This window comes from Anabrus simplex, chromosome 1 (assembly GCF_040414725.1).
Source record: "Anabrus simplex isolate iqAnaSimp1 chromosome 1, ASM4041472v1, whole genome shotgun sequence".
Classification (NCBI taxonomy): domain Eukaryota; kingdom Metazoa; phylum Arthropoda; class Insecta; order Orthoptera; family Tettigoniidae; genus Anabrus; species Anabrus simplex.
In genome coordinates, this window is record NC_090265.1 from 154672274 (window position 1) to 154697531 (window position 25258).

General features: G+C 41.9%; 1 protein-coding gene across 8 annotated transcripts in view; it reads left to right on the plus strand.

Annotated features, from left to right (window-relative positions):
* The first annotated feature begins 2630 nt into the window (after positions 1-2630).
* Positions 2631-25258, plus strand: part of DIP2 (disco-interacting protein 2) — a 440396-nt gene continuing 417768 nt past the window's right edge. For all 8 annotated transcript variants that reach the window (XM_067157712.2, XM_067157695.2, XM_067157732.2 and 5 more), the window contains exon 1: positions 2631-2757. In XM_067157712.2, coding sequence (XP_067013813.1) covers positions 2664-2757 — 94 coding nt within the window. In that variant the 5' untranslated portion in view covers positions 2631-2663. The remainder of the gene's footprint in view (positions 2758-25258) is intronic.

Sequence of the window (25258 nt, forward strand, 5' to 3'; positions counted from 1 at the left end):
TTTGTGTTTTTGTCTTTTATGTGTATGATTATATTTATTTGGGGTTAGGGTATATACTGTTGTTCTGCATTTCTATTAAGTTTTTCAATACTCTTGACTTACATTTTCTTCTACTTACATCTTACCAGTGCTTCCTCTTTTACCGCAATAGACAACACTTATCTGTATAGTCCTTAGTTGCTGGCTCCGTGATGTAGAGGTAGCGTGCCTTCCTCTTCGCCGAGTTTCATACTCAGCTCGTCCAAGCCATCCGAGGATTTCGGTCCTAGACTGAGGAATGGAATGGGTGAAATTCTCGCGAATTCTGCTCTCGGTCATTGATTTTGGGATCTCCATTGAAAAATATTATTACCTCTCCTTCAGCTACTGGTAATATCATCCTTATGATATGTTCCGAGCTGTCAGTGGAGAGATGGCATGGAATGACATTAGTAAGCTTGAGTGGAGCTTTACAAAGTAGGAAAGATCATAATATGAAGATAAAGTTGTAACTCAAGAGGACAAATTGGGGCAAATATTCATTTTCAGGACGAGGAGTAAGGGGTTGGAATAATTGATAAAGGGAAAAATGTTCGATAAATTTCCAAGTTATTTGAAAACATATTAAAGAAAAGGTTAGGGAAACAATTGATAGGGAATCTGCTACCTGAGCAACAGCCCTAAATGCAGATAATTGAATACTGATTGATATATTGGTGGGTTGATTGCGTTTACTCAGCCTTGTGAGGTCAGTTGAAGAGCTATCTAATATAACAGACAACGGATCCCGTCAAGAAAGCCAAGCAGTACGGCAATACACTGACCATGTGACAACCTAAGTCTGCAGACCATGTGGCCAGCAATCATCCTGACAGGCCAAAACCCTCAGTGGGCTCTTTTATACATCATCTTTTATTCTCGTTAGAAGGCGTTTGTTCTCGTATAGTCGACCCAGGTTTCTTATTTTTTTAGATGGTGGTGGTGATTGTTTTAAGAGGAAGTACAACTAGGCAACCACCTTTTTTTTAGAAGAAGAGGTGATTGTAGATACCATTATGAATCTAAATCCGCTTGTTAATCGACCTTAGACGGAAATTATTCCTTCTTTACAATAGGTAATAAGACTCCTTACATCGATTCATGTGATACGAACCATTTGAGTACTTGTTGGAAATGTTAAAGGTCTCTCAATATGGTTCACCTTATTCAGTCCACCTTGATGAGTAAGGTGAGTACGCGTACGTATAAAACAGGACAGATCCTATTCGAGGGTCTGCTGTGAAATAGTGCTGCACCACTTGGAAGAAACGACGCAATGAATTCCTTGTTCCGTCTTCAGACAAGCGAATCAGTTGATGAAAACATATAAGTCAATGTTGTGCGCTTGTCAGGAGAGAGAACGTTCAGATTGTCTCCATTTGTATTATTACTATAACAAGTAGACCTAATCACAAGGAGGATAGTAATCGCAAGATCTCTCTCTCTCTCTCTCTCTCTCTCTCTCTCTCTCTCTCTCTCTCGAGTTAAGGTGGATTTCAAGCTCAGATCTCAGAGTGATGATTTCCCCATACATTCAAGGAAAAATCTGAGAAAGGGCCTTGTTTTACTTTCTAGGCATCCGTTCAAATAATTTAGTTAATTTAAAGACATCCACATTACAATCACAATCTCTAAGCTAGAAGAGCTACGACTCTTTCGTTCCTTCCCTTTGACTAAACGTAGAATGTGATAAACTTTTCAATGATATCGCACATAACTGGTAAGAGATGAAATGTTCGGGTCCATTCTTGAACAAAGCGAAATTCAGTGTCAACGAGTCTGCGAAGATTATTCATAACATAAAATCGATGATCTGGATTGAATGAAGAGAACAAATTAATCAGTGAGTAACGTTCAATACATTAATACACAGATACTTGTTCGTATTAATAATTACTTGCCCAGGCGACCGAGGTTCGAATCCTGGCGAATCAGATGATGGAATTTCCACCTAGAAAAATTGCATTGCATCTGGAGGGGCATCTGGTCTTCAACCCCGGCCAAAACCCAAAATAAGTCAGGGTGGCACCAGTAGTCTCAGGAAAAAACAGGGAAAACTGAAGAAAATCTAAGTCACTATTAAGCAAACTGTTTTCTAATGAACAAACCTTTTTTTTTTTTTTTCAGAATTACTTCTTTGAGAATATTAGTATTCTTTCAACATCTTCGACTGCTTGTTTATGTTAGATATGTTGATTTGTTCTTTAATTTAACATCCTAGACAAAGGTGAATTAAAGATAGACTGTGTTATCTGTACTGAAAACACAGCTATTGGCATGTGTGTGTATTTTATGACTTCCTGTCTATGTATACCCTTTCTGTTTCTAACACTTATAGTCAGCCGAAGGATCCTCATATTACAGATGGCATTTTGAAACATCAGTGGTCGTAATTATAGAATTCCTAGGGGAAATGCATATGGTTTTATATTCTTAATACGATTCCATTGTTCTGTAATATCGATTTTTGTGGCAGTGGAAGTGTGTTGTGGGTGGGCGGAGCATGTAACACATGCGCAGAGCTGGGCCCACATGGTGCATGAGCGAGCCCGCAGGCCCCGGCCGGCTCGCCGCCAGTAGCAAGGCAAGCTGTGAGACGGCATGTAGCCCATTCTGTGCGTAAGTGCTCGTGTTTTTCGCGCGCCATGGAGGACGACGAGGAGGCTGCCCGCAAGCAGAGCGTCGTCGACTTGGAAGAGCTCTACGTGTGGTTGCAGCAGTTCGAGGATCCAACCATCGGTATGTTGGAGTGAAGTGCAGTGATCACATGTAATCTTACCGTTCGAAGTTCCGGAGTTTTCGATCTATTTTTGGAGCAATGCAGTTCTATCAATAACGGCGTTTTTTAAATTTTAAATGTAATTCCCTAGTTGAGTTTTTAATCAGTGTTCGATTGGTCTTTATTCAAGAAATGTTCGCGTACGAATTTCTCGGAGAGCTTAAACGACCTTCCTCGCTGGTCAAGAGCCAAATGAAATTGGCACTAAATCCCAAGTTTGTTGTGTAGGGACATTTCTTTCGTACTTTCCAACACCACCTATTGATGGTCCTTGGTTCGTTAATAGAATCGCTTTAACATTAGGACGGCTGAAAACGTCATCGTCGGTCGTTCTTTGCCAGCTTATTTATATTTTTTTTTCTGATAGATCGCTCGCCTGCATTCAACAGTTCGACGAAGTGCATCTTTGGTCCTTTTGTGGTTGAAACAGTTATGAGTGTTTATCTGACTTGCACACCTTTTAAGGGTTATTCGGCCATCAGGTGTTAGGAAGGTGGATTGTGTTTTCTGGTGCTGTTCATCAACGTTCCTTTATTGAATATACATTGCACTCCAGTTTGTTGGAGAGTTGACTGCCCTTCCGCTTGGTGAAGTGTCACTCTGACGTACCTGCAACTTACATCTAGACACGCTCTGAGCGAAATTACGCGTCTGGCGAATGAACTATTTCCTCAGGAGTGATTTCCTTCCGATCACTGCCATTCAGGAACGGTCATATAGTACTCGAGTATACATACATTGCATACCATCAAAACTAAAAGTATAGTGCTCCTACTTTGCAAAAGTAGCTATCTAGCAAAAGTTTCAGCGATGTTCATCTTAGTTACAAGCGACAGTTTTCAGTGTCATTCCCTTGGTATCTTGTTGGGATTAGAGATATCGCAGTCATTCACCTTGTTGTTCTGATTTAATAATTTCGTGTGGCTGTTTCTAGCCGGATAAGCCAGTCACATCATGCAATGGCACACTGATATAGCTCAGATATTAAGAACAACAGACTAATCCGGCTATAGCAGCACAGGTAACAAAGATCCGATTACTGATTACCATTGTAAGGCAGACCCTCTGATGAGGGTGGGCGGCATCTACCCTGTGTAGGTAACTGCGTGTTATTGTGGTGGACAGTGTTATGTGTGGTGTGTGAGTTGCAGGGATGTTGGGGACAGCACAAACACCCAGCCCCGAGCCACTGGAATTAACCAATGAAGGTTAAAATCCCCGACCCGGCCGGGAATCGAACCCGGGACCCTATGAACCGAAGGCCATACGCTGACCATTCAGCCAACGAGTCAGACGTTGTTCTGATTAATTTGTTTGATTGTTTTCTGATTGTGTTATTGCATCGGCTGTAGAAGATAATCTGTCGTTATATTTTGCAAGATTACGACACGTTCTCCAAGCATTGGAATATATCTCGTCAGCATTTGCTCACAGAAAGATGTATAAACCCACATCGGAATGACATCTGTCAATAGTGGGAATCAGCCATCGGATCTTTGTTACCTGTGCTGCTGTAACCGGGTTAGTCTGTTGTCCTTACTATCTGGGCTATATCAGTGTGCGATTGTATGATGTGACTAGATAGATCCAGGTTCTAATTCAAGTGTGAGAAGCTTTACTAGAATGTTGTACAATTGGCTTTACGTTGCATCGACACAGATAGGTCTTACGGCGACGATGGAACAGGAAAGTACTAGGAGTGGGAAGGAAGCGGCCGTGGCCGTAGTTAAGGTACAGCCCCATCATTTGCCTGCTGTGAAAATGTGAAACCACGGAATATCTTTAGGTCTGTCGACAGTGGGGTTCGAACCCATCATCTTCCGAATGCAAGCTCACAGCTGCGTGCCCCTAAGCGCACGGTCAACTCGCTCGGTGCGAGAATGTTGTATCTTCAACACTCTTCGTCTATTCGGAAAGCTGTAGTGCCGGAATTTCGCCCTGAAAATGGAATTTTAAATATGTCAACTAACTGTCGTATTTAAACGCTCTCAGATTCCAAGCCGAGGTTCAGTACCTTAACCTTGATCATGGGAGAGAATGTGAAACTGGAGTTCCTGTCGGTCGAAAACAGTATATAAATTAAAGTGAAATAAAAGTTCAGGTATAACACTTGAAAAATAACCTTTATCAAACACAGATTTTTATTTTTTACAGTTGGCTTTACGTCGCACCGACTCATATAAGTCTTATGGCGACGATGGGATAGGAAAGGCCCGGGATTGAGAAGGAAGCAGCCGTGTCCTTATTTAATCCACATCCCCAGCATGTGCATGGTGTGAAAATGTGAAACCACGGAAAACCATCTTCAGGGCTGCTGACAGTGGGGTTCGAACCCACTATCTCCCGGATGCAAACTCACAGCGGCGCGCTCTTAACCGCACGGCCAAACACAGAATTACATGTTTCGCAAAATCAGTTCATCTTCAGATAATAATATGAAATTCTAAAAGGATTTAATTGCGTGAAGTCCACCTGTTCAATACACGTTTGCCATTTAATAAATGGTCTGTTTTAAAAGCTACATAATTCTTTAAATTTCATCTTAAATATTATTTAAAGTCAATACGGAACCGGAATGTAGTTCATTAATTGTAATCTTTAGATTCATCAAGTCACGTTGGAATCATATAGACTACGTTACTGTATAGATGTGTTTACGGTATGTTACCTTATTACAGTACTGAGAAAGAAAAGCGGATTAAAATTACAAGCTGAACGTTATCGCACATATTATGATAAATATGTAAAGGCCATTTTTTTTCAATTATGTCTATAGTTTTTTCAGTCTTGTCGTTGGCAAATCGACACTGAAAAACATGACTTATGTCCAATTAGGTGGCGCGTAATAGGCAAGCGCCTAACCAACTTCGTTATTAATAATCTTATTGGCTTTATATCCTACTGACTACTTTTACGGTTTTCGGAGACGCCGAGGTGCCGGAATTTAGTCCCGTGGGAGTTCTTTTACGTGCCAATAAATCTACCGACACGAGACTGACGTATTTGAGCACCTTGAGCAGGATCGAACCTGCCAAGTTGGGGTCAGAAGGCCACTGCCTCAACCGTCTGAGCCGCTCAGCCCGGTACCATCTTCGTTAGTCGGCCGCTGTTTCTGTTATTGGAATCGAGCTTTGGTTCTTTAAATACTTTGAACCGGTCTTCAGCCATAACCTTTTTGGCTTATATGCACCCTTTCTCATATATGACCAGTTGTTCGGTTTAAGTCTAGCAATCTCATGAGACTTCGGGCAAGGGATTGTAACTTACTCGTCTGCCATATACGTTTTGTCTTATGCTGTTACATTAAGGATTGGAGAAAAGGAGTCCATGAAACCATGATGGTCGCTGCAATTTCTGCGACCATGATTCACACGGGTGCATTCTCCATAAACCTTCTCAGTTGTGCCACAACGGTGAAAAATGATTCTTTTCTACTCACCAATACCTTTCATCTGATATTGAGTGATTCAGTGGCAGAGTTACTGAGTTACATCGGTGTATGTCATTGTATCAGGTGTCCGGCTCCATGGCTATATGGTTAGCGTGCTGGCCTTTGGTCACAGGGGTCCCGGATTCGATTCCCGGCAGGGAATTTCGCTGGTACGGGGGCTGGGTGTATGTGTCGTCTTCATCATCATTTCATCCTCATCACGACGCGCAGGTCGCCTGTGGGAGTCAAATCAAAAGACCTGCATCTGGCGAGCCGAACTTGTCCTCGGACACTCCCGGCACTAAGAGCCATACGCCATTTCATTTCATTGTATCAGGTAATTTAATGACTCATGGTTCTCATTCATGATACAATGTGGGATGGTTGCGATACTTCTTCGAAGGCGCTTTCTCTTAATTAGAATCGAACCGATGTGCGTCATTGTGTAGACTATCCTAGAAGATACTCCCTCAGCGTACACATATGAGGAGACAGTAGAGGATGCTACTTTCTATTGTAATATGCAGCGATGGCTATGTGTACCGTACGCATTTCGTTACTTCCTGTATTGGGTGAGCCATAATTGATGTCATGAACTGCCATTGAAGGTGTAATGGGACAATATTATAGCATGTTATTGATAGAGCACTACACCTTTTGCAAATAGCATGGCATCTTGGAGAGATAAACCTTGAGATTCAGTGACATCATTGCCTTTACGTCAGTAGTAGTCGATGATTTCTGTTTGGTTTACACAAAGCTATGGGGGAAACATATGATACGCTTTCGTATTGTGTTCGTCACAACATTAAGAAGCTCTTTCGACAGATTATCGTGCAGTAACACAACGAGCGCGCATCACAGTGGAAACCTTTTGTTGTCTCCGATTGCAGTTTTAACAGGCACAATATACGAGAATTATGTACCAATTGTTTCCTTTATCCTAACATTAAACTTGTACTCTCATGTCGGTGTAGCTGTAAGTAACTGAACCAAGATATAGAAAATGATATTTTAAATTTTAATAAATCGCAGACAGCATAAATGGACCGGCTTCTAGTTGGTATGGCAGCGGCCTGCTAGTATTCAGTCGTACTTTATGCAACACTGGTCGTATTTTGACAGAATGACTCCCGCTCGTTGCTTTATGTGTGCTATGTTCATTCCTGTGTTTCATTAGGTTCGTCAAGTCAGGTTTGCTCACTTTTTGAACATAATTAGAGTTCTGAAAGCAAAGGATACTAGTTTTTTAAAAAGTGCTTGTAATTAAGATAATTAAACCAAAATAATTGTACTTCCGCTGATACAATTATATACATTTTCGACCGTTCAACTTTGATTCCTGGATTTCACACTTCTGAGTATATATATGGTAGATCCGCGGTATGGACACGATTTTTCGGATTAGCAGATGCGTCACGAATATTATATGTAAGGATGTAGACAACGGAGAAGAAAAAAGCGAGAATGATTGCTAGTGTAAAAGAGTAGGAGGGTATTCGCAAAGCTAGAAATTAACGCGCTGGTAAAGCTCTGCGTAACAACCGGCTTCTAGACTTCCGCGGGGAGGGGGTGAGGATAACTACGACGTACAGTATATGAGGAAAATGGAAGAGGATAGATTGCCTTTTTTTAATAAGTTACTTTACGTCGCACCAACACACAAGTTTTGTGGCGACGATGAGATAGGAAAGGGCTAGGAATGGGAAGAAACTGGCGGTGGCCTTAACTAAGGTACAGCATTTGCCTGGTGTTAAAATGGGACACCACGGAAAACCATCTTCAGGGCTGCCGACGGTGAGGTTCGAAGCCACTATCTCCCGAATGCAAGCTCACATCCGCGCGGCCGTAGCTGCACGGCCAACTCGTCCGGTAAGGGATAGCTTAATAATTTCGTGTGGCTATTGCTAGCCGAGTGCAACCCTTGTAAGATAGACCTTCCGATGAGGGTGGGCGCCATCGGTCATGTATAGGTGACTGTGTGATATTGTGGTGGAGGATAGTGTTATGTGTGGTGTGTGAGTTGCAGGGATGTTGAGGAACAGCACAAACACCCAAACACCCCCCCCCCCGAGCCACTGGAATTAACCAATGATAGTTAAAATCCCCGACCCGGCCGGGAATCGAACCCGGTACCCTCTGAACCGAAGGCCAGTACGCTGACCATTCAGCAAACGAGTCGGACAAGGGATAATTGAGCGACAGCGTTCTCATAAATGCGACCACAATTTGAATCCCCACCACAAGATATGGGATTCCGCAAATGTGAAGTCACGTCCCTGTTATTAGGGAGAGGGCCAGTGCTATGACCATGACAACAGCTTGCTTCCTTGATTGCTTTCCTCCAAAATATCAATTGACTATCAGCATAACGGGCTCATTGGATTCAGCCTTTAATGATTTCATAGAAAGATACTTTAAAACAAATGGGGCTACAGTGTTAGTTGCAGGCACATAATCCATTCACTGAGTTTTGCAGCCTGGACGCTTAAAGCACAGCTCATAATAACGTGTGCAGGCCTAAATTTCCTCTCTTAATTTAATATTTGCAACAAAGTATTTTCATTATGTTTAGAATTATAAATAGGGTAATAATAATAATAATAATTATAATGATAATAATGATAATAAACTGCGAGAATGAATCTACAATACCATGGTTCTGAAACAAAAATTTAATAAAACAGCTATATAAATTATTTAGCTTGCTGAAATTCTTCCCTGATTGAGAGAGACTATTTAGATATTAGTGTAATTGTTGGTTTAACTTGCAAGTACAACCTGGCTTTCTTAGACCAAACGGATGGGTTAAATCCTAGAACATTTAGTATCTGTTAGGACGTTAAACCGGCATACTCGTACATTACCAAGTGCTGAATGTAGGTAGAACCTCTCACCAGGAAGACATAGTCTGAGCCTTGGTGACTACTGTGATAATTTTGCCATGGGAAGTAACATATTTTTCAGTTATATTTACTCGTATCCTAGTACATACGTCTGCAAAATTTCGAGTGAAATGTGATAATTCTTAGTTATCTCCGACCAAGGTAACTGAAATACTTTTCTCGGGGTTAACGCACATGAAATTTTCTAAACGGGAAATCATGTTACAGTGGTTCATATTCTATGTAAATCTGCTGGGTATTTGGTTTGTGAACACGAAACTAATAATTGCTTAAATGCACAACGAAATGGCGATGGAAATGAAAATTAAGTCGTATAAGTTAAATATCGTGTAGGAATTTAGTAGTAACCGGGCGAGTTGGCCGTGCGCGTAGAGGCGCGCGGCTGTGAGCTTGCATCCGGGAGATAGTAGGTTCGAATCCCACTATCGGCAGCCCTGAAGATGGTTTTCCGTGGTTTCCCATTTTCACACCAGGCAAATGCTGGGGCTGTACCTTAATTAAGGCCACGGCCGCTTCCTTCCCACTCCTAGCCCTTCCCTGTCCTATCGTCGCCATAAGACCTATCTGTGTCGGTGCGACGTAAAGCCCCTAGCAAAAAAAAAAAAAAAAAAAAGGAATTTAGTATTTGCGTGTATGCCACTCACTTTTATGTGCAGTCGTTTTGAGTCATATGCCAGTAATGTTTATTAACTGGCGCGTGCATAGTAGCGTTGCTACGAATCATAGGTCGTCTAGATATTATATCTCTTGAAACAACGATGATGTTCATATATTGTAATGGCCATGGATTTATATTCACCAGTGCTTATCTAAAAAGTAGCGTTAGTGTGGTCCCTTACGAAGTTTAACCGTAATTATTGGGCCTCGGATAACGATTTTTCCCTAGTTTTTAAAATTCGACAGTACCACAGCATTTTGGAATGTAAATGCGAAAACATCCAAGTTGAACTGCACTCTGGGTGACCGCTAAAACATCACCGTGGAACAACTGTTCAGAAGCTGTTGACAGGAGGTAGAATCACCTGTATAGAAAAACCTACCTTTAATCGAAATAAGGGTTCAAAGATGAGAAATACACCAATGTTAAAGTAAAAAAATGTCAATTCAGAACATTATGTGCGTCTTCGTCTTATTTATAACTGTTACGTAAGTGTTTGAGAAGTACTTATACCGGTGAATAATAATAATAATAATAATAATAATAATAATAATAATAATAATAATAATAATAATAATAATAGCGTATGGTTTCCGCAGAGGCCTGGTGCAGGTCTTTTTCTAGTTGACGGCCTGTAGACGACCTGCATGTCTGTGAAGATGAGGCCCTACCTAAGATGATATTTATTAATGTAGGTGGCGCACACACACCCATACCCCGAACCAGACGAATTAACCAATTAAGGTTAAAATCCACATCCTGGCCGGGAATCGAACCCGAGACCCCTGAATCATAGGCCAGAACGCTAACCATTTAGCCATAGAGATTACTGTAATAATAATAATAATAATAATAATAATAATAATAATAATAATAATAATAACTTCAACCTAAAAAAATAGCCCAGCTAAATGGCCTAGACGGTAGAAGCGCTGACCTTCTGAGCCCAAGTTGGGAATTTAAATCCTGGCTTAGTCCGGTGGTATTTCAAGGTGCTCACGTAAGTCATTCTTTTATCGGCAGATTATTATTATTATTATTATTATTATTATTATTATTATTATTATTATTATATTCAATTTATTGGGTAAATAGTAATGATGTAAGAGTTTTCATTTGGGAGATTTTGGGTTCGAACAACATCGATTTTACGTACTTTACCATTTCACATCAGTCAGATTGTGGGGCTGTACCTTAATTAAGGTCATGGCTGCTACTTTCCCCCTAGTGCTTTTCTGTCCCTCGTCGCTGAATTCCTATCTTTGCTAGCGTGGTGTTAAATAATAATAATAATAATAATAATAATAATAATAATAATAAAGGTCCTTTCAATTATTATCAGCTTTTTTAGATTATGTAATGCCGGAAATTTCCCCTAAAACGAGACAAATACATCTGTTGACACTTGTTATCTTACGTGCATGTACTCTTCAAATGACAACCGACTGCATCAGGATTCGATCCTGAAACTTTAAACCCTGGATGCGATTGCTATCCCACAGGTCCACTGACCGTCACTTCTCCATCTATCGTAAATTTATCCCCGTAGTATAAAAAAATTCAGTCGAGCTTTGCTACGTGTTTGAGATGAAGGAATTAATATGAAAGGGCAATTGTGTACGTATTGTGCTCTTTAAGAAGCAGTGTTAAACACGCGGTTAACTAGGTGCTACTTCTCGAGTCTCTTGTCTTGGTGACAGTCGAGACTGAAATATCCCATCCTGTCAGTGTCATAGCTTTAATTAAACCCATCTGTAACAATTACAATGCTGAGCATGGGCATTGCTGTCCCCAGAGAATATGCCGCAGACGTTGCTTGCGTCACACCTTACGTCATCTGTTGTGTGAGTCGACTCTCGGCGAGGAATGTAACAGCATGACCTCCTCTAGGAAACGAAAATAACTTTTGAACCTGAGGATAAGGAAGATAGCTTGTTGATAAATATAAGTCTCATTTGTAGTGCAACAGCCGTATAATAGAATTAGTAAGTGCATGCGCGGGAACTACTTCTGTATATTTTTACGCATAAAAAATTGGACTATCAGAGGTGAAATGTTTATATATTATTTTATTGGACTTGATGAGATCTTAAAACACTAGTATTAATCCATTTTTTAATTGTAGTACTATTAATTATAATGTTACTGGTTTTTACGTTCCACTAACAACTTCTGAAAGTTTTCGGAGACGCATAGTTGCCGGAATTTTGTCCCTCCGTTCTTTTACGTGCCAGTAAATCTACCGACACGAGACTGACGTATTTGAGCACCTTTAAATACCACCGGACGGAGTCATGATCGAACCTGCCAAGTTGGGCTCAGATCAGCGCTGTACCGTCCTAGCTACTCACCCCGGCTGTAATACCATTGAACTGAACCGTCGATATATTGGAAGTAATTGAGTAATGGAATTACTTGTAATGATTACTTTTTAGTAAATTTTACTTATAATCTTTACTTTTTTCAAATTTTTACTCGTAATTTACTTCTCGAAATATAATTGTAATCGATACATTTTCCTAATAGTTACGTTCTAGTAATTGATAGACTACACATCGCGTCGTGGTTTGTCAACTTTGGAGCCCCTTCTCTCGTAAAGCGTCGCGCCAAGGGTATAATGCCAAGGATATGACGCGCACTCGTTCATTTACGGGCAGTTTGTTGCGGTTACTGGTTGAGATTTAGATAATCGTGTACTACGTGGTGGAGAATGGAGGCAGAATAAACTCGTGACAGCGAGGGGGTTAAGTAAGGAATTCCCATTCCATTCAAATATTTTGAATTAGTTATCCTGAAAACAATGAGAACATGAATCTGACTTGCAAATGTTGCTTGTGAGCAATCATTTTGAAAGTTTTAGTCTCAGTGTTTCTATGCTAAAAACATAAAATGGAATAATGATTTTTCTTACAAACTTTGATATCATTCCATCCCCACGTAAAAAAAAGGACTGTGATTTCCTGAAGACTCACGTTCTGTGAATTCATTGTAATTGAGTAAAATATTTCTCATGTAACTGTAATTCAGCCCGATTACCTTTATTGTGTACTTTTACCATCCCCAGTGATAAATTAGGGAAACTGCACCGATCTTAAAATAGTGGTTCGAATCCTAGTGCTGACAGCATTTATTTTCACGTTCTCGTCTAGAAATTGCTGGAATTATACCTGGTCTTAAAGTTAGTAATAGTACTCTGTATTCAAATATCAGTCCGCCTCTGTGGTGTAGTGGTTAGCGTGATTAGCTGCCACCCCCGGAGGTCCGGGTTCGATTCCCGGCTCTGCCACGAAATTTGAAAAGTGGTATGAGGGCTGGAACGGGGTCCACTCAGCCTCGGGAGGTCAACTGAGTAGAGGTGGGTTCGATTCCCACCTCAGCCATCCTGGAAGTGGTTTTCCGTGGTTTCCCACTTCTCCAGGCGAATGCCGGGATGGTACCCAACATAAGGCCACGGCCGCTTCCTTCCCTCTTCCTTGCCTATCCCTTCCAATCTTCCCATCCCTCCACAAGGCCCCTGTTCAGCATAGCAGGTGAGGCCGCCTGGGCGAGGTACTGGTCATTCTCCCCAGTTGTATCCCCGACCTATAGTCTGAAGCTCCAGGACACTGCCCTTGAGGCGGTAGAGGTGGGATCCCTCGCTGTGTCCGAGGGAAAAGCCGACCCTGGAGGGTAAACAGATGATGATGATTCAAATATCAACAGTACCTCAGATCTTGCAATAACGCAGGTTACCAGTTTCATCTCTATCTTTCTTCTTTCTTAATCCGTTTATCCTCCAGGGTTGGTTTTCCCCCTCGGACTAAGCGAGGGATCGCACCTCGAGCGCCTCAAGGGCAGTGTCCTGGAGCATGAGACGTTTGGACGGGGATACAACTGGGAAGGAGGACCAGTACCTTACAAAGGCGGTCTTACCTGCTATGCTGAACAGGGGCCTTGTGGAGAGATGGGAAGATCAGAAGGGATAGACAAGGAAGAGGGAAGGAAGCGGCCGTGGCCTTACGTTAGGTACCATCCCGGCATTTGCCTGGACGAGAAGTGGGAAACCACAGAAAACCACTTCGAGGATGGCTGAGGTCGAAATCGAACCCCCTCTACTCATTTGACCTCCCGAGGCTGAGTGAACCCCATTCCAGCCTTCGTACCACTCTTCAAATTTCGTGGCAGAGCCGGGAATCGAACCCGAGCCTCCTGGGGTGGCAGCTAATCACATTAATCACTATACCACAGAGGCGGACACCAGTTTCATCTCACAGAGGTAAACCAGATAAGTCTCAAGCACTAACAACGCCGGCCGGTGTAGCAGCTCAAGAAATAAGGCGTTGGTTTTGTAACTGAACTTCTCCTGCCTGCTGGTTTGAAACTAGTCTAGGGCATGGATGTGTGTGTTGTCGTTCTTTGCTTGTCTAATATAATGCGTTAATAATCATTTCTCCTAATGGTAACCCTGTTGCATACATGCATTTCTCCTGACACGAGTAAAAATGAAATTATAATTAGCTGGCTGAATTGCCCATCGATCCGACTGCCAAAAATATATTATTAAAATAGCCCTAACAGCATCAAGAGTGATGACCACGGACGTTATACCTCGCCCGGCCCTGAATGTTGTTCCTACAATTAGTACGAATAACTCGTTCGTATCCGGGTTCAGTTATTCACTGGCACTGCATCATGCAAGTCGAGTCAACAGCTTCTTTTTTACGGCTCGGTTGAAGAGCGACGGGTGCTCTTGTAGTGTTTTTACCGTTTGAACTTCGTCTTAATATGATGCATGACAATAACTCTGAAGCTGATGCGTATCTAACGTCGTCGCCGGCAGTTGTTTAAACGTACGATACCGAGCGAGTTGGCCGTGCGGTTAGGGCGCGCAGCTCTCACCTGCAGTCGGGAGATAGTGGATTTGAGCTCCACTGTCGGCAGTCCTGAAGATTGTTTTCCCTGGTTTCCGCATTTTCATACAAGGCAAATGCTGGGACTGTATCTTAATTAAGGCCACGGCCACTTCGTTCCCACTCCCAGCCCTTTCCTGTCCCATCGTCGCCATGAGACCTATCTGTGTCGGTGCGACGTAAAGCAACTTGAAAAAAAAAAAAAAAATCCGTACGAAGTCGTGTGCCTCTTGCTAGCGTACGCTGTAACTATAACCTGTTCATTTTTGCCCCAAGTTCTTAAAGTGGGTGTACAGAATAGCTCTATTTACCATCCACAGGAATTTACAGATTATATAATAAAAGTATGCCACTATATTTAGTGAAATCGAATCAAAGTGTAGCAAAGCTAATGAAAAGTGAAATGGAGTATGTCTTTTAGTGTCCGAGGACATGTTTGGCTCGCCAGGTGCAGGTCTTTTAATTTGACTCCCGTAGGCGACCTGCGCATCGTAATGAGGATGAAATGGTGATGAAGACGACACATACACCCAGCCCCCGTGTCAGCGAAATTAACCAATGATAGATAAAAATTCCCGACTCTGCCGGGAATCGAACCCGGGACCCCTGTGACCAAAGGCCAGCACGTTAACCATTTAGCCATGGAGCGGGACAGCAGAGCTAATGAAGTGAGCTTACGGTTGCGATTAACGGTATTCTGTAAGAAAGAAGCCAGCATCTGGACGATTTTTTTTTTATCATTTTGTTTTCAGACCGACTTTACTATACGAGGGTGAAAGGTATATAGACTCTGGATATCTTATTCATAAGTTGGAAATTGTGGACATGAAAGTGCGAGAATGATTGCTGGCAAAACAGATGGGAATAATAGGATGAGGGCTCCCAGAATGAGGAAATAAAAGTTAAGTGAGAAGTAAACTCAATGGGATCCGGCCCCGCGGTGTAGGGGGCAACGCGTCCGCCTGTCACCCGACGGCCCGGGGTTCGATTCCCGGCTGGGTCAAGAGTTTTTAGTTGTAAAATGATATTCATGTCCGTGGCCTGGGGACTGGATGTTTGTGTCGTCCTTAACGTTCCTTTCCTCAAGTTCAACACTCTACACTTCCTCCATTCCAATTACACGCAGGTTCATATCATATGGTGCAAGTAGGGGCAAAAGAACTCTATAGGTCGACACCCCGAACAAATAGCATTTTCTATTAAAAAAACTAAAAAAACTCGATGGATGAAGCTGTACGCATAAACCGGCTTCAGTGGTGGGATCATGTGACGCGAATGGAGGTGGAGAGTAATGGACACGGCCTTGGAGGTGAAAGAACTAAAGAGAGACCAAGATGACGATGGTTTATACGCAGGTTTTAATGATAAGGGGTGTGGAACTAAACGAAACCACAGAGCAAATAGAGAATTGTGGAAGCGGTTAATTAATTCAGTAAGGATTGTAGACTTTATGTGTGTATGTATGTATGTATGTATGTATGTATGTATGTATGTATAATAAAAGTTAAATCAATAATACAAAAATACTCTTATACTCTTCGAACTTCAGCGAGCGACGATCAACAAATATCCACTAAATATCCAAGTTTGTTTTGGGAGCTCAACGCCGTCATCGTCCATTCTGCATTTTGATAGACGAAAAACAAGCCTCTGCCTGGTGTTGCGGCTCGTAACGTAAAGTAGAATGAACTTAGAGGAGATGGCGTAAACTAAGGCACGTGTATAAGACTGGCATTTGCACACGTATAAAGAATTTCCGTGATGTTTCAGAATGTCTCGTAGTCTGCTTAAAAGATAATATCTAAGTATACAGTAGCTGATCCTCTTCATGACTCCTCATTTGGACAGTCCCTACGTACATTGTCGCAACTGTGATAAATTGCGTTTTATAATGCAAAAGACTTTTGTTTGAATAGACTATACTTTAGCAGTGTGTGAAAAACAACGTAAAATGCATTTATGAGCATGATCAGGCAACCTAAAGTACTGAAAGTGTGCAGCAGGTTGTGCTCGAGAAGCTTTATAGCGCTTTCCTCTAAAGTTATGAGTTTCGTAGGGAGCATACGTAGGGACAGTCGATTTGTACGTTATCCAGTTTTATTGAATATTGTGCAGTAATATTCCAGTGAAGACCGTATGAGGGAGTGTATTGAATTTTTATCACTGCAATGTATGGCAGTTCTGAACAATGTATTTTTTATAAAGCTAAGTACCTGGAATGTTTTTCTTGTTATTATGTCAATGTGCTTGCTTCAATATTGCTTCAGGTATTTCCTGGATGTGTCCCAGAGGCTGGTAGACTGCTCAGTAGTCGTCACAGAAGTTTATGCACTGCAGTTGTAGGGAAAATCTAAAGCAGAATTTCAGTGAGACAGCGAGATATTTTTTAAACACTTATTTTGTGGATAAGAAAGTGCTATTACATCATCCTTCGGGCAACGTCTTCTACAGCACCTACAGGGACCCACTTCCCTGAATTACTCTGTACCACCCGTACTTCAGCAGCTTCTCCAATATCGTAATCATAAAAGAGACTGCAACATTTCTGAAAGCCAGAATTATGGCGTGAATTCGAATCATTAGCGTTGACCTTCAATGCTTGTCGTTGTATTTAAATTACGTGACTTGATAAGTAAGCATGTGAGCTAAGAGACATGACTATTAATGTTAAGTAATGATCTATGATATATATACTGTATTTCAAGGAATCCGAACTACTGCGACGTGACTTTCCACATCTAAAAGCTCACTTTGATGAACTGAGATTAGAACCCAGGCCTCTTTGGCGAGAATCGAACGTCAAGATTATACTCACCACATTGGCTTTAGTTATTATTGACTTGAAATCATTAAAATAAATTTGCTTTAACCACGCATTGAGTTCATTCTTAGCTTTTTATCTCTTAGATCTTTTTGCCTGGTATATGTTTACTCGTTTCGAATGTTTTATCACGTTTTCAAAATGGTTCTCATATTCTTACAAAATATAACAATTCTTCTAATAAAACTGCAGCATACACTCGACTGAATACCACCAACAGACTGCCGACGTGCCGAGTACAGACTGCCAGTGTGCAGCCATCTATGTAAACAAGTTGTCACAAACGCAGTGGGTCGACCCTTTTTTTACTGCATTGTGAAAAGTATACACTGCTAGTGAGAAACATTGAAGAGGACCCGTACGATGTATCTGTAGCATTCAGGTAAAAGTGCATAATGACGAGTATTAGCATTTATTTTGCTGAACCACCGATTACAACTTCGTAACTCATGGCACAGTTTTTTTTTAGAAGAATCTCCAGATCCAAAGTGCACAAGTAGTTGCTACAAATGCATCATTTTGAGTCAGAAAACACATGTCCATTTATGTCATAGTCGACATTCACAGTATTTGTTTGCATATTACTTGATAGTTTTACTGCCCAGCTCCATGACTAAATGGATAACATGCTGGCCTTATAGTCCGAGGGAAACCGGGCGAGTTGACTGTGCGATTAGGAGCTCGCAGCTGTGAGCTTGCATCCGGGAGATAGTGGATTCGACACCCACTATCGGCAGTCCTGAAGATGGTTTTCCATGGTTTCCCATTTTAATTCCAGGCAAATGCTGGGGCTGTACCTTAATTAAGGCCACGACCTCTTCCTTCCCATTCCTAGGCTTTTCCTATCCCGTCGTCGCCGTAAGACCTATCTGTGTCGGTGCGACGTTAAACAAATTCTTTTAAAAAATGTCCAAGGGATCCCAGGTTCGAATCTCGGCAGGATTGGAGATTTCAACCTTAACTGGTTAAATCGCCTGGCTCGGGGACTGGGAGTTAATGATGCCTTCAACATTAGTAATTATTTTAGGTAGGACCCCACCTCACAGGCATGCATGTCGCCTATATCTACTATATAGAAGAGGCCATACGCCATTATTATAATAGCTGTACTTCTGTATTTTTACTCATTGCCTATATACGAAGATGTGCATCGTCCCCGCTATCTCGGGAGTATCGAGGGGAAGCTGTGTACCGTGTTCCACCTGTTCAAACATCCCGCCTAGTAAATCTACTGATTAACTGATTATCTATTGAACATTGATTTTCCCATTGATACCACTTGAGTATGTGCATTGTGCGCTAATCCCAGGCAGGTTCAGCTCCATCCCTTGTTTCCTCCAGCGCGCCCATCCCCTTTTGTTAGCTCGCAGCTGGCTGGCTGAGTGGGTGTTTGTTTTCGGAACCTACATTTTACGTGCAATCTCTCTCCTCTTGTGTTCCATTATAAACTAACACATTCTCGTTGAGATAGTGCTGACGTAGTTTGATGAAAGCAGATCACAATGGTTGACCTGAATCCTGCATGAATCTGTTGACCCAGCGGACCTTTAGCTGCTGACATTCAAAGGAATACACAGGCGTGGCGTATTGTGCAACAAGCGTTAGTTTGACGAGAGACGACACACAATTCGCTGGCTTTATACATTTTCAAGTGGAGCTGTTTAATTTAGTTGATTATAATTTTCATTATCGTTAATGAACTCTTTTTTTCATTTTTGGGTATGAGATGGACTAAAAGCGCTTTATATTCAGAGTATGCACATTACTTCTCATTCAAGTAGATTCTCATTAACATTGTTATCCTTTTCAGCCTTTGATCTACAATCCTTTGTGAGCAAACTGAAGTCTGAACAATATCTTACTCTCCTGGTGGTGACTGGTAATTATTGTTCTAAAAGGAAATATAAATGGGCAACCAACCGCCTCCAGTACTGTTAACATTTCAGCTTCTGCACTTCTTAAAATAAATAAATAAATAAATAAATAAATAAATAAATAAATAAATAAATAAATAAATACTGTAAATAGAGCCTCCGTGGCTCGGGCGGCAGCGCGCCAGCCTCTCACCAGTGGGCTCCGTGGTTCAAATGCCGGTCACTCCATGTGAGATTTGTGCTAGAAAAGCGGAGGCGGGACAGGTTATTCTCCGGGTACTCCGGTTTTCCCTGTCATCTTTCATTCCAACAACACACTCCATTATCATTTCATTTCATCTGTCAGTCATTAGCCATGGCCCTAGAGGAGTGAGACAGGCTTCGGCAGTCGCCACAATTCCTATCCTCGCCGCTTGATGAGGGTTTCATTCATTCATTTCATTGCTGACCCGGTCGAATAAGTGGAAACAGGCTCTGGATTTTTATTTTCATTCACATAAATAAATATTAGTCTCCTCCTTCTCTTATTGTGTATGACCGAGTTGTTTATTCTCCTAGGTACCTTGCTACCCCCGGTTTGTGTGATATCCCGAAACAACGTATTTTTCACTCATGTAAAGCAAAAACGGCCTGATAAGTGAGTATCAGTTTCGTAAGTGCCGGGCCAGGGAGCTTAGGTGGAAGAGCGCTGGCCTCCTGAGCTCCAGTTGGCGGGTTCGATCCCAGCTCAGTCCGGTGGTATTTGAAGGTACTCATATACGTCAGTCCCTTGTAAAAAAAACTCCTAAGGGACTAAATTCCGGCCCCTCGGCGTCTCCGAAAACCGTAAAAGTAGTTAGTGAGACGAAAATAATTAGCATTAAATTATTAGTTTCGTAAGCCACTAAGCTACTTCCATCCTGGGAGAAACCACCCAGCATTCACGCCCCTTCCTTACGATTATTATTATTATTATTATTATTATTAGTATTATTATTAGAATCACCACGCGGAATAACATTCCGGTATCTTCTTATTGTGGACACGGCCGATGTAGAAATACCATTCTTTTAATTCTTAGCAATGTACAGGCAAAATTCTTTATTTTATATATCGACGGCTTACTTCTAAAACCTCGTATCTCGCAATGCTCTTTCTACCCATTATTTTCCTTAAGACTGGTCACGCCCCCCAGCTACATATTTATATGCAGCCCATCAGAATAATTTTCTTTGAGTTCATTTTCCTATGCTAATTTGTAAAGGAAATTGAACCTTAAATGCATTATACCGTAGGAGTGCGTGAATACGTGATGCAAACAACATCCCTACTATACGGTATGGTAAGGTCCATTTTACTTTACACAACAGCATAGGAAAGTGAACACAATGAAAATTGTTCTGATGGACTGCATATCCATATGTGGCCGGGAGGCGTGGCCATTAAGGAAAATAATGCGTAGGAAGAACATCGAGACATACGAGGTTTTAGAAGTAAGCCGTCGATATACAGTTTTTAATTCTCAGGTTCCAAATCAGTGAAGGTTTTGTTTAAAAAACGTATTAATGTACACATTATCAAAGTATAAATAAATGTGTTACTTGCTCTCATGTTGGCTAAATATTCATTTAACTTGCCTACGCATCCTTGACATGCGTGTGCAATTAGTGGGCGGTAGATACTTTGCTGATGAAAAGCATCAGGCCCTATAAAGTTATAATGTCAATTTAAATATACTACATTTCGGCATACATTTAGTAATGTTACGCCCTTTTATGAGTTAGTGTTAATAGGCGCCAGGGAGTGCCAAAGTTTTGTGTTGAAAAGTGGTATTTTAACGAATAGGCCTAGTAGTAAATCATCCGCAAGTCTCTGTTATGAGTGGTATGAAAGTGTTGCTAATAGTGTCAGTTGGTGTGGACGTTAAGTAGGCTTGGCAGACTGATATGTAAAGCATATTCTGAGTGAGGAAAGGAGCGGCAAAATACCTCACTCCTAATTTCTCTAGTATGCCTCTACAGTGACACCTAAGTTGTTTGCGTACACTAAATCATCTGGGATGGTTCTTCCCTAACGCCTAGTTTACACAATGCCAGTTGATGCGACAATTGTCAAAAGACACTTGACTGGCTTACAATTATTGGCTACATGTGAACACTTCGATCCAGCTGTCTAGGCAACTGCCCTCACAATTGCCCAGACAATCGATTGTCTCCAAGAGTAGACTAAGGACAACCAACTGGGCCTACCTGCAACCCCCACCGCCCGTAGCTCAGTATTGTCGGGAGAGTTGGCGCCGTGTGAACGTGACAGCCAGTATCTGTATATTTATTTTGTGCCAGTTCGCTTATGTCAACCGGGAGATGGAGCCGCCTGCGTGGTCTTGATAATGTAAACACTTTAATTTTTAAATTACAGTGGAACCTCGATATCTCGAATCACCTCGGGAGCTAAATTTTATTTCGAGTTATCGAAATTTCGAGATATGCATAATATCGTTTTTGAGCATGTATAGCACATAATTGAATCATATGTATCTACGGGCTTTTACTGAATACAGTATTTTTAACAGTATTTACGAGGGCGGGTTGAAGAGTTCTCGGAATCACCGCTAGATGTCAGTGCTAGAGCAACGAGGTTCCCGCGCAATAATCACACATCCTTTGTGAGTGAACACGTGGCGTGTCAGTGCTCTAGCTGCAGGAGTGTGGTAGTGACAACTCTTTGTTGTTGTTCCCGTGTAGTGATTTGTGACAATGGAAAAAAACTGAGATTCGAGCAGTGATTAAGTACTTCGTAAAGAAAGGTATGAAAGCAAAACAAAATTCATGCCGACTTTCAAAACACACTGGGGGACTCTGCTCCTTCATTTTCAACTGTTGCCAATTGGACCAGCGAGTTTAAATTTGGTTGGGAGAGTTTGGATGATGATCCGCGTAGTGGGCGGCCAAAAAGTGTTACGACCCCAGAATTTATCGCAAAAGTGCATAAAATGGTCATGGAGGATCGTCGACTGAAAGTGCAAGAGATTGCTGAAGCAGTAGGGATGTTTTCTGAACGGGTATATTATATTTTAACCGAAGAATTGGGTATGAAAAAATTATCCGCAAGATGGGTGCCGCGGCTCTTGACATTGGACAATAAACGCACCAGATTGGAAATGTCCGAACAAAGTCTGGCCCGTTTTCAGTGCACCCAACAAGATTTTTTGCGCCGGTTTGTGACTACAGATGAAACTTGGGTCCACTATTATACCCCAGAGACAAAACAGCAGTCATACGATATTTAATTTTCATACCACCACCAAAGAAAGCAAAGGCAGTGCGTTCGGCCGGAAAGGTCATGGCCTCAGTTTTCTGGGATGCAAAAGACATTCTGCTGATAGATTATCTTCCTACTGGCCAAACAATTACAGGGCAATACTATGCAAACCTCCTAGACCAACTACAGGAAAAGATACGCGAAACAAGGCCTGGTTTGGCAAGGAAAAAGGCCATCTTTCATCAGGACAACGCTCCGCCGCACACAAGTGTTATTGTCATGGCAAAACTTCATGAACTGGGGTACGAATTGTTGCCACATCCACCTTATTCGCCTGATTTGGCACCATCAGACTTTCATCTATTCCCCAAGCTGAAAATTTTCCTCGGTGGACGGAGATTTTCTACAAGGGAAGAACTGACAGCCGAATTGGAGAGGTATTTTGCAGGCCTAGAGGAATCTCATTTTCGAGATGGGATCAAGGCATTGGAACATCGCTGGACCAAATGCATTAGTCTTTTTTTGCTAGTTGCTTTACGTCGCACCGACACAGATAGGTCTTATGGCGACGATGGGACAGGGAAGGGCTAGGAGTGGGAAGGAAGCGGCCGTGGCCTTAATTAAGGTACAGCCCCAGCATTTGCCTGGTGTAAAAATGGGAAACCACGGAAAACCATTTTCAGGGCTGCCGACAGTGGGGTTCGAACCTACTATCTCCCGAATACTGGATACTGGCCGCACTTAAGCGACTGCAGCTATCGAGCTCGGTAATGCATTAGTCTACAGGGAGACTATGTTGAAAAATAAAAGCAGTTCCACGAGGAAAGATACTTAATTCTAGTACATTCCGAGAACTTTTCAAACCACCTACGTAAAAATGTACAAACAAACTCTACTTTACGACATTACTTTAATTACAACATTATAGTAACTTTTTAGAAGACAGAATTCAGTACATACAGTAGTGAAAGAAGAAACATACCTCCGTTAACACCTTTGGGATAAAATCCGTTAGTCTCTTCTGTTTGTTACTATTAACCTTTCCTCCCTTCATGTTGAAACTTCTCGTCAATGCCACGCAGCCGAGATTCGTAAATGGATCTTGTCATCCGTGACTTCGGGGGTTGCTTTCGTAAGTGACCGGTAATTAATTCACATGCAAGAAACTGTGAGGCTTCGCCGATTTTCCGATCACTAGAAGTTTTAGTTTTTCAGTTCCCTTCATATTAACTCCCAGCATCACCCTTTTCTTACTTGTTAACATTACTGTTCCTCACAAACCACAAATGCCGTATTGCACAGTAATGTTACATAAAATTCGAGTTGCAGAGTATTTTTTGTTTTAAGGGAGGAAATATTTGCTTCGAGAAATCGAGAAATTCGTGTAACCGAATTTCGAGTAATAGAGAAATACACGTGAAGAATAGGACAAACGCCCTGGAAATTTAAATTACATCGAGATAATGAAAATTCGGGTAATGGAGGTTTGAGATATCGAGGTTCCGACTGTGTTTCTAAGCTGTTCGCGTAATTACGGCTCCAAAGTAGGATGACGATACTAACGTAAAATTCATTGAGCTATATAGGGAACGATTTTGTTTGTGGTACCAGCACGAAGACCTGTACAAAGACAAAAATCCTCGTCAGGCGGCACTTTCTGAGATTACCGATAAAATGAACATTCAAGGATTCGGTGTGATTGAGGTCAAAACTTTGCATGACTCAGCAATGAATTTTCTTCACATAATTACAAAATAAATTTAATTCCCTAAGGGACACTACCGGTCTCGAAAACCAAGAATAACGGCCGAGAGGATTCGTCGTGCTGACCACACGACACCTCGTAATCTGCAGACCTTCGGGCTGAACAGCGGTCGCTTGGTAGGCCAATGCCCTTCAAGGGCTGTAGTGCCATGGGGTTTGGTTTGGTTTTAAGGAACACTACAGATGCTGATCACTCAGTCATTTCTCGTCATCTACTGGCGTGGCAATAGCTTCCTCGTGTGAACGAGATCTCGTTCAACTGGACTGGCGAGCTATTATCCCGCAATAATTAGAGGAACTGTCCGCAACAATTCTCTCATCTGGCATCGTTTAAACTAGGCATTAATGCCAGCTGCCTGCCCCCAGGGCGCACAAGGATACTATGTGGAAGTATCTTCAGCTCACTAAAATATACAGTGAGCAGCGAACCTATACATTTTGATGAAATTAGTAGGAAGGCAGTGGAAGCATGCACTGGGAGCTGAAAATGCAGCGAGCTGGTATAATACCGGATGTTCGTTCTGGCCCTGTTTTCCAGGGGTTAATGCTCTTGACCCGACAGAGCGGCGGAGACAAAGTGCCATTATCTCAATGTCAGGTCAAGTTGGAATTCATATCACTAATTATGTACACTGAACATAGATAATAATTATTTGTGTGAGCTGTCTGTCTAATATTTACCTTCGAGTGTTCGTGCACTAGCGATGTTAGGACGAAGATTTATTATTTAATTTTCATTCTGCTAGCGACAGCTCTTCAGTACTTATCACTGAGCGAGTTAGCCATGCGATTAGGGGCGCGCAGCTGTGACCTTATATTCGGGAGATAGTGGGTTTGAACCTCACATGTCGGCAGCCCTAAAGATGGTTTTCCGTGGTT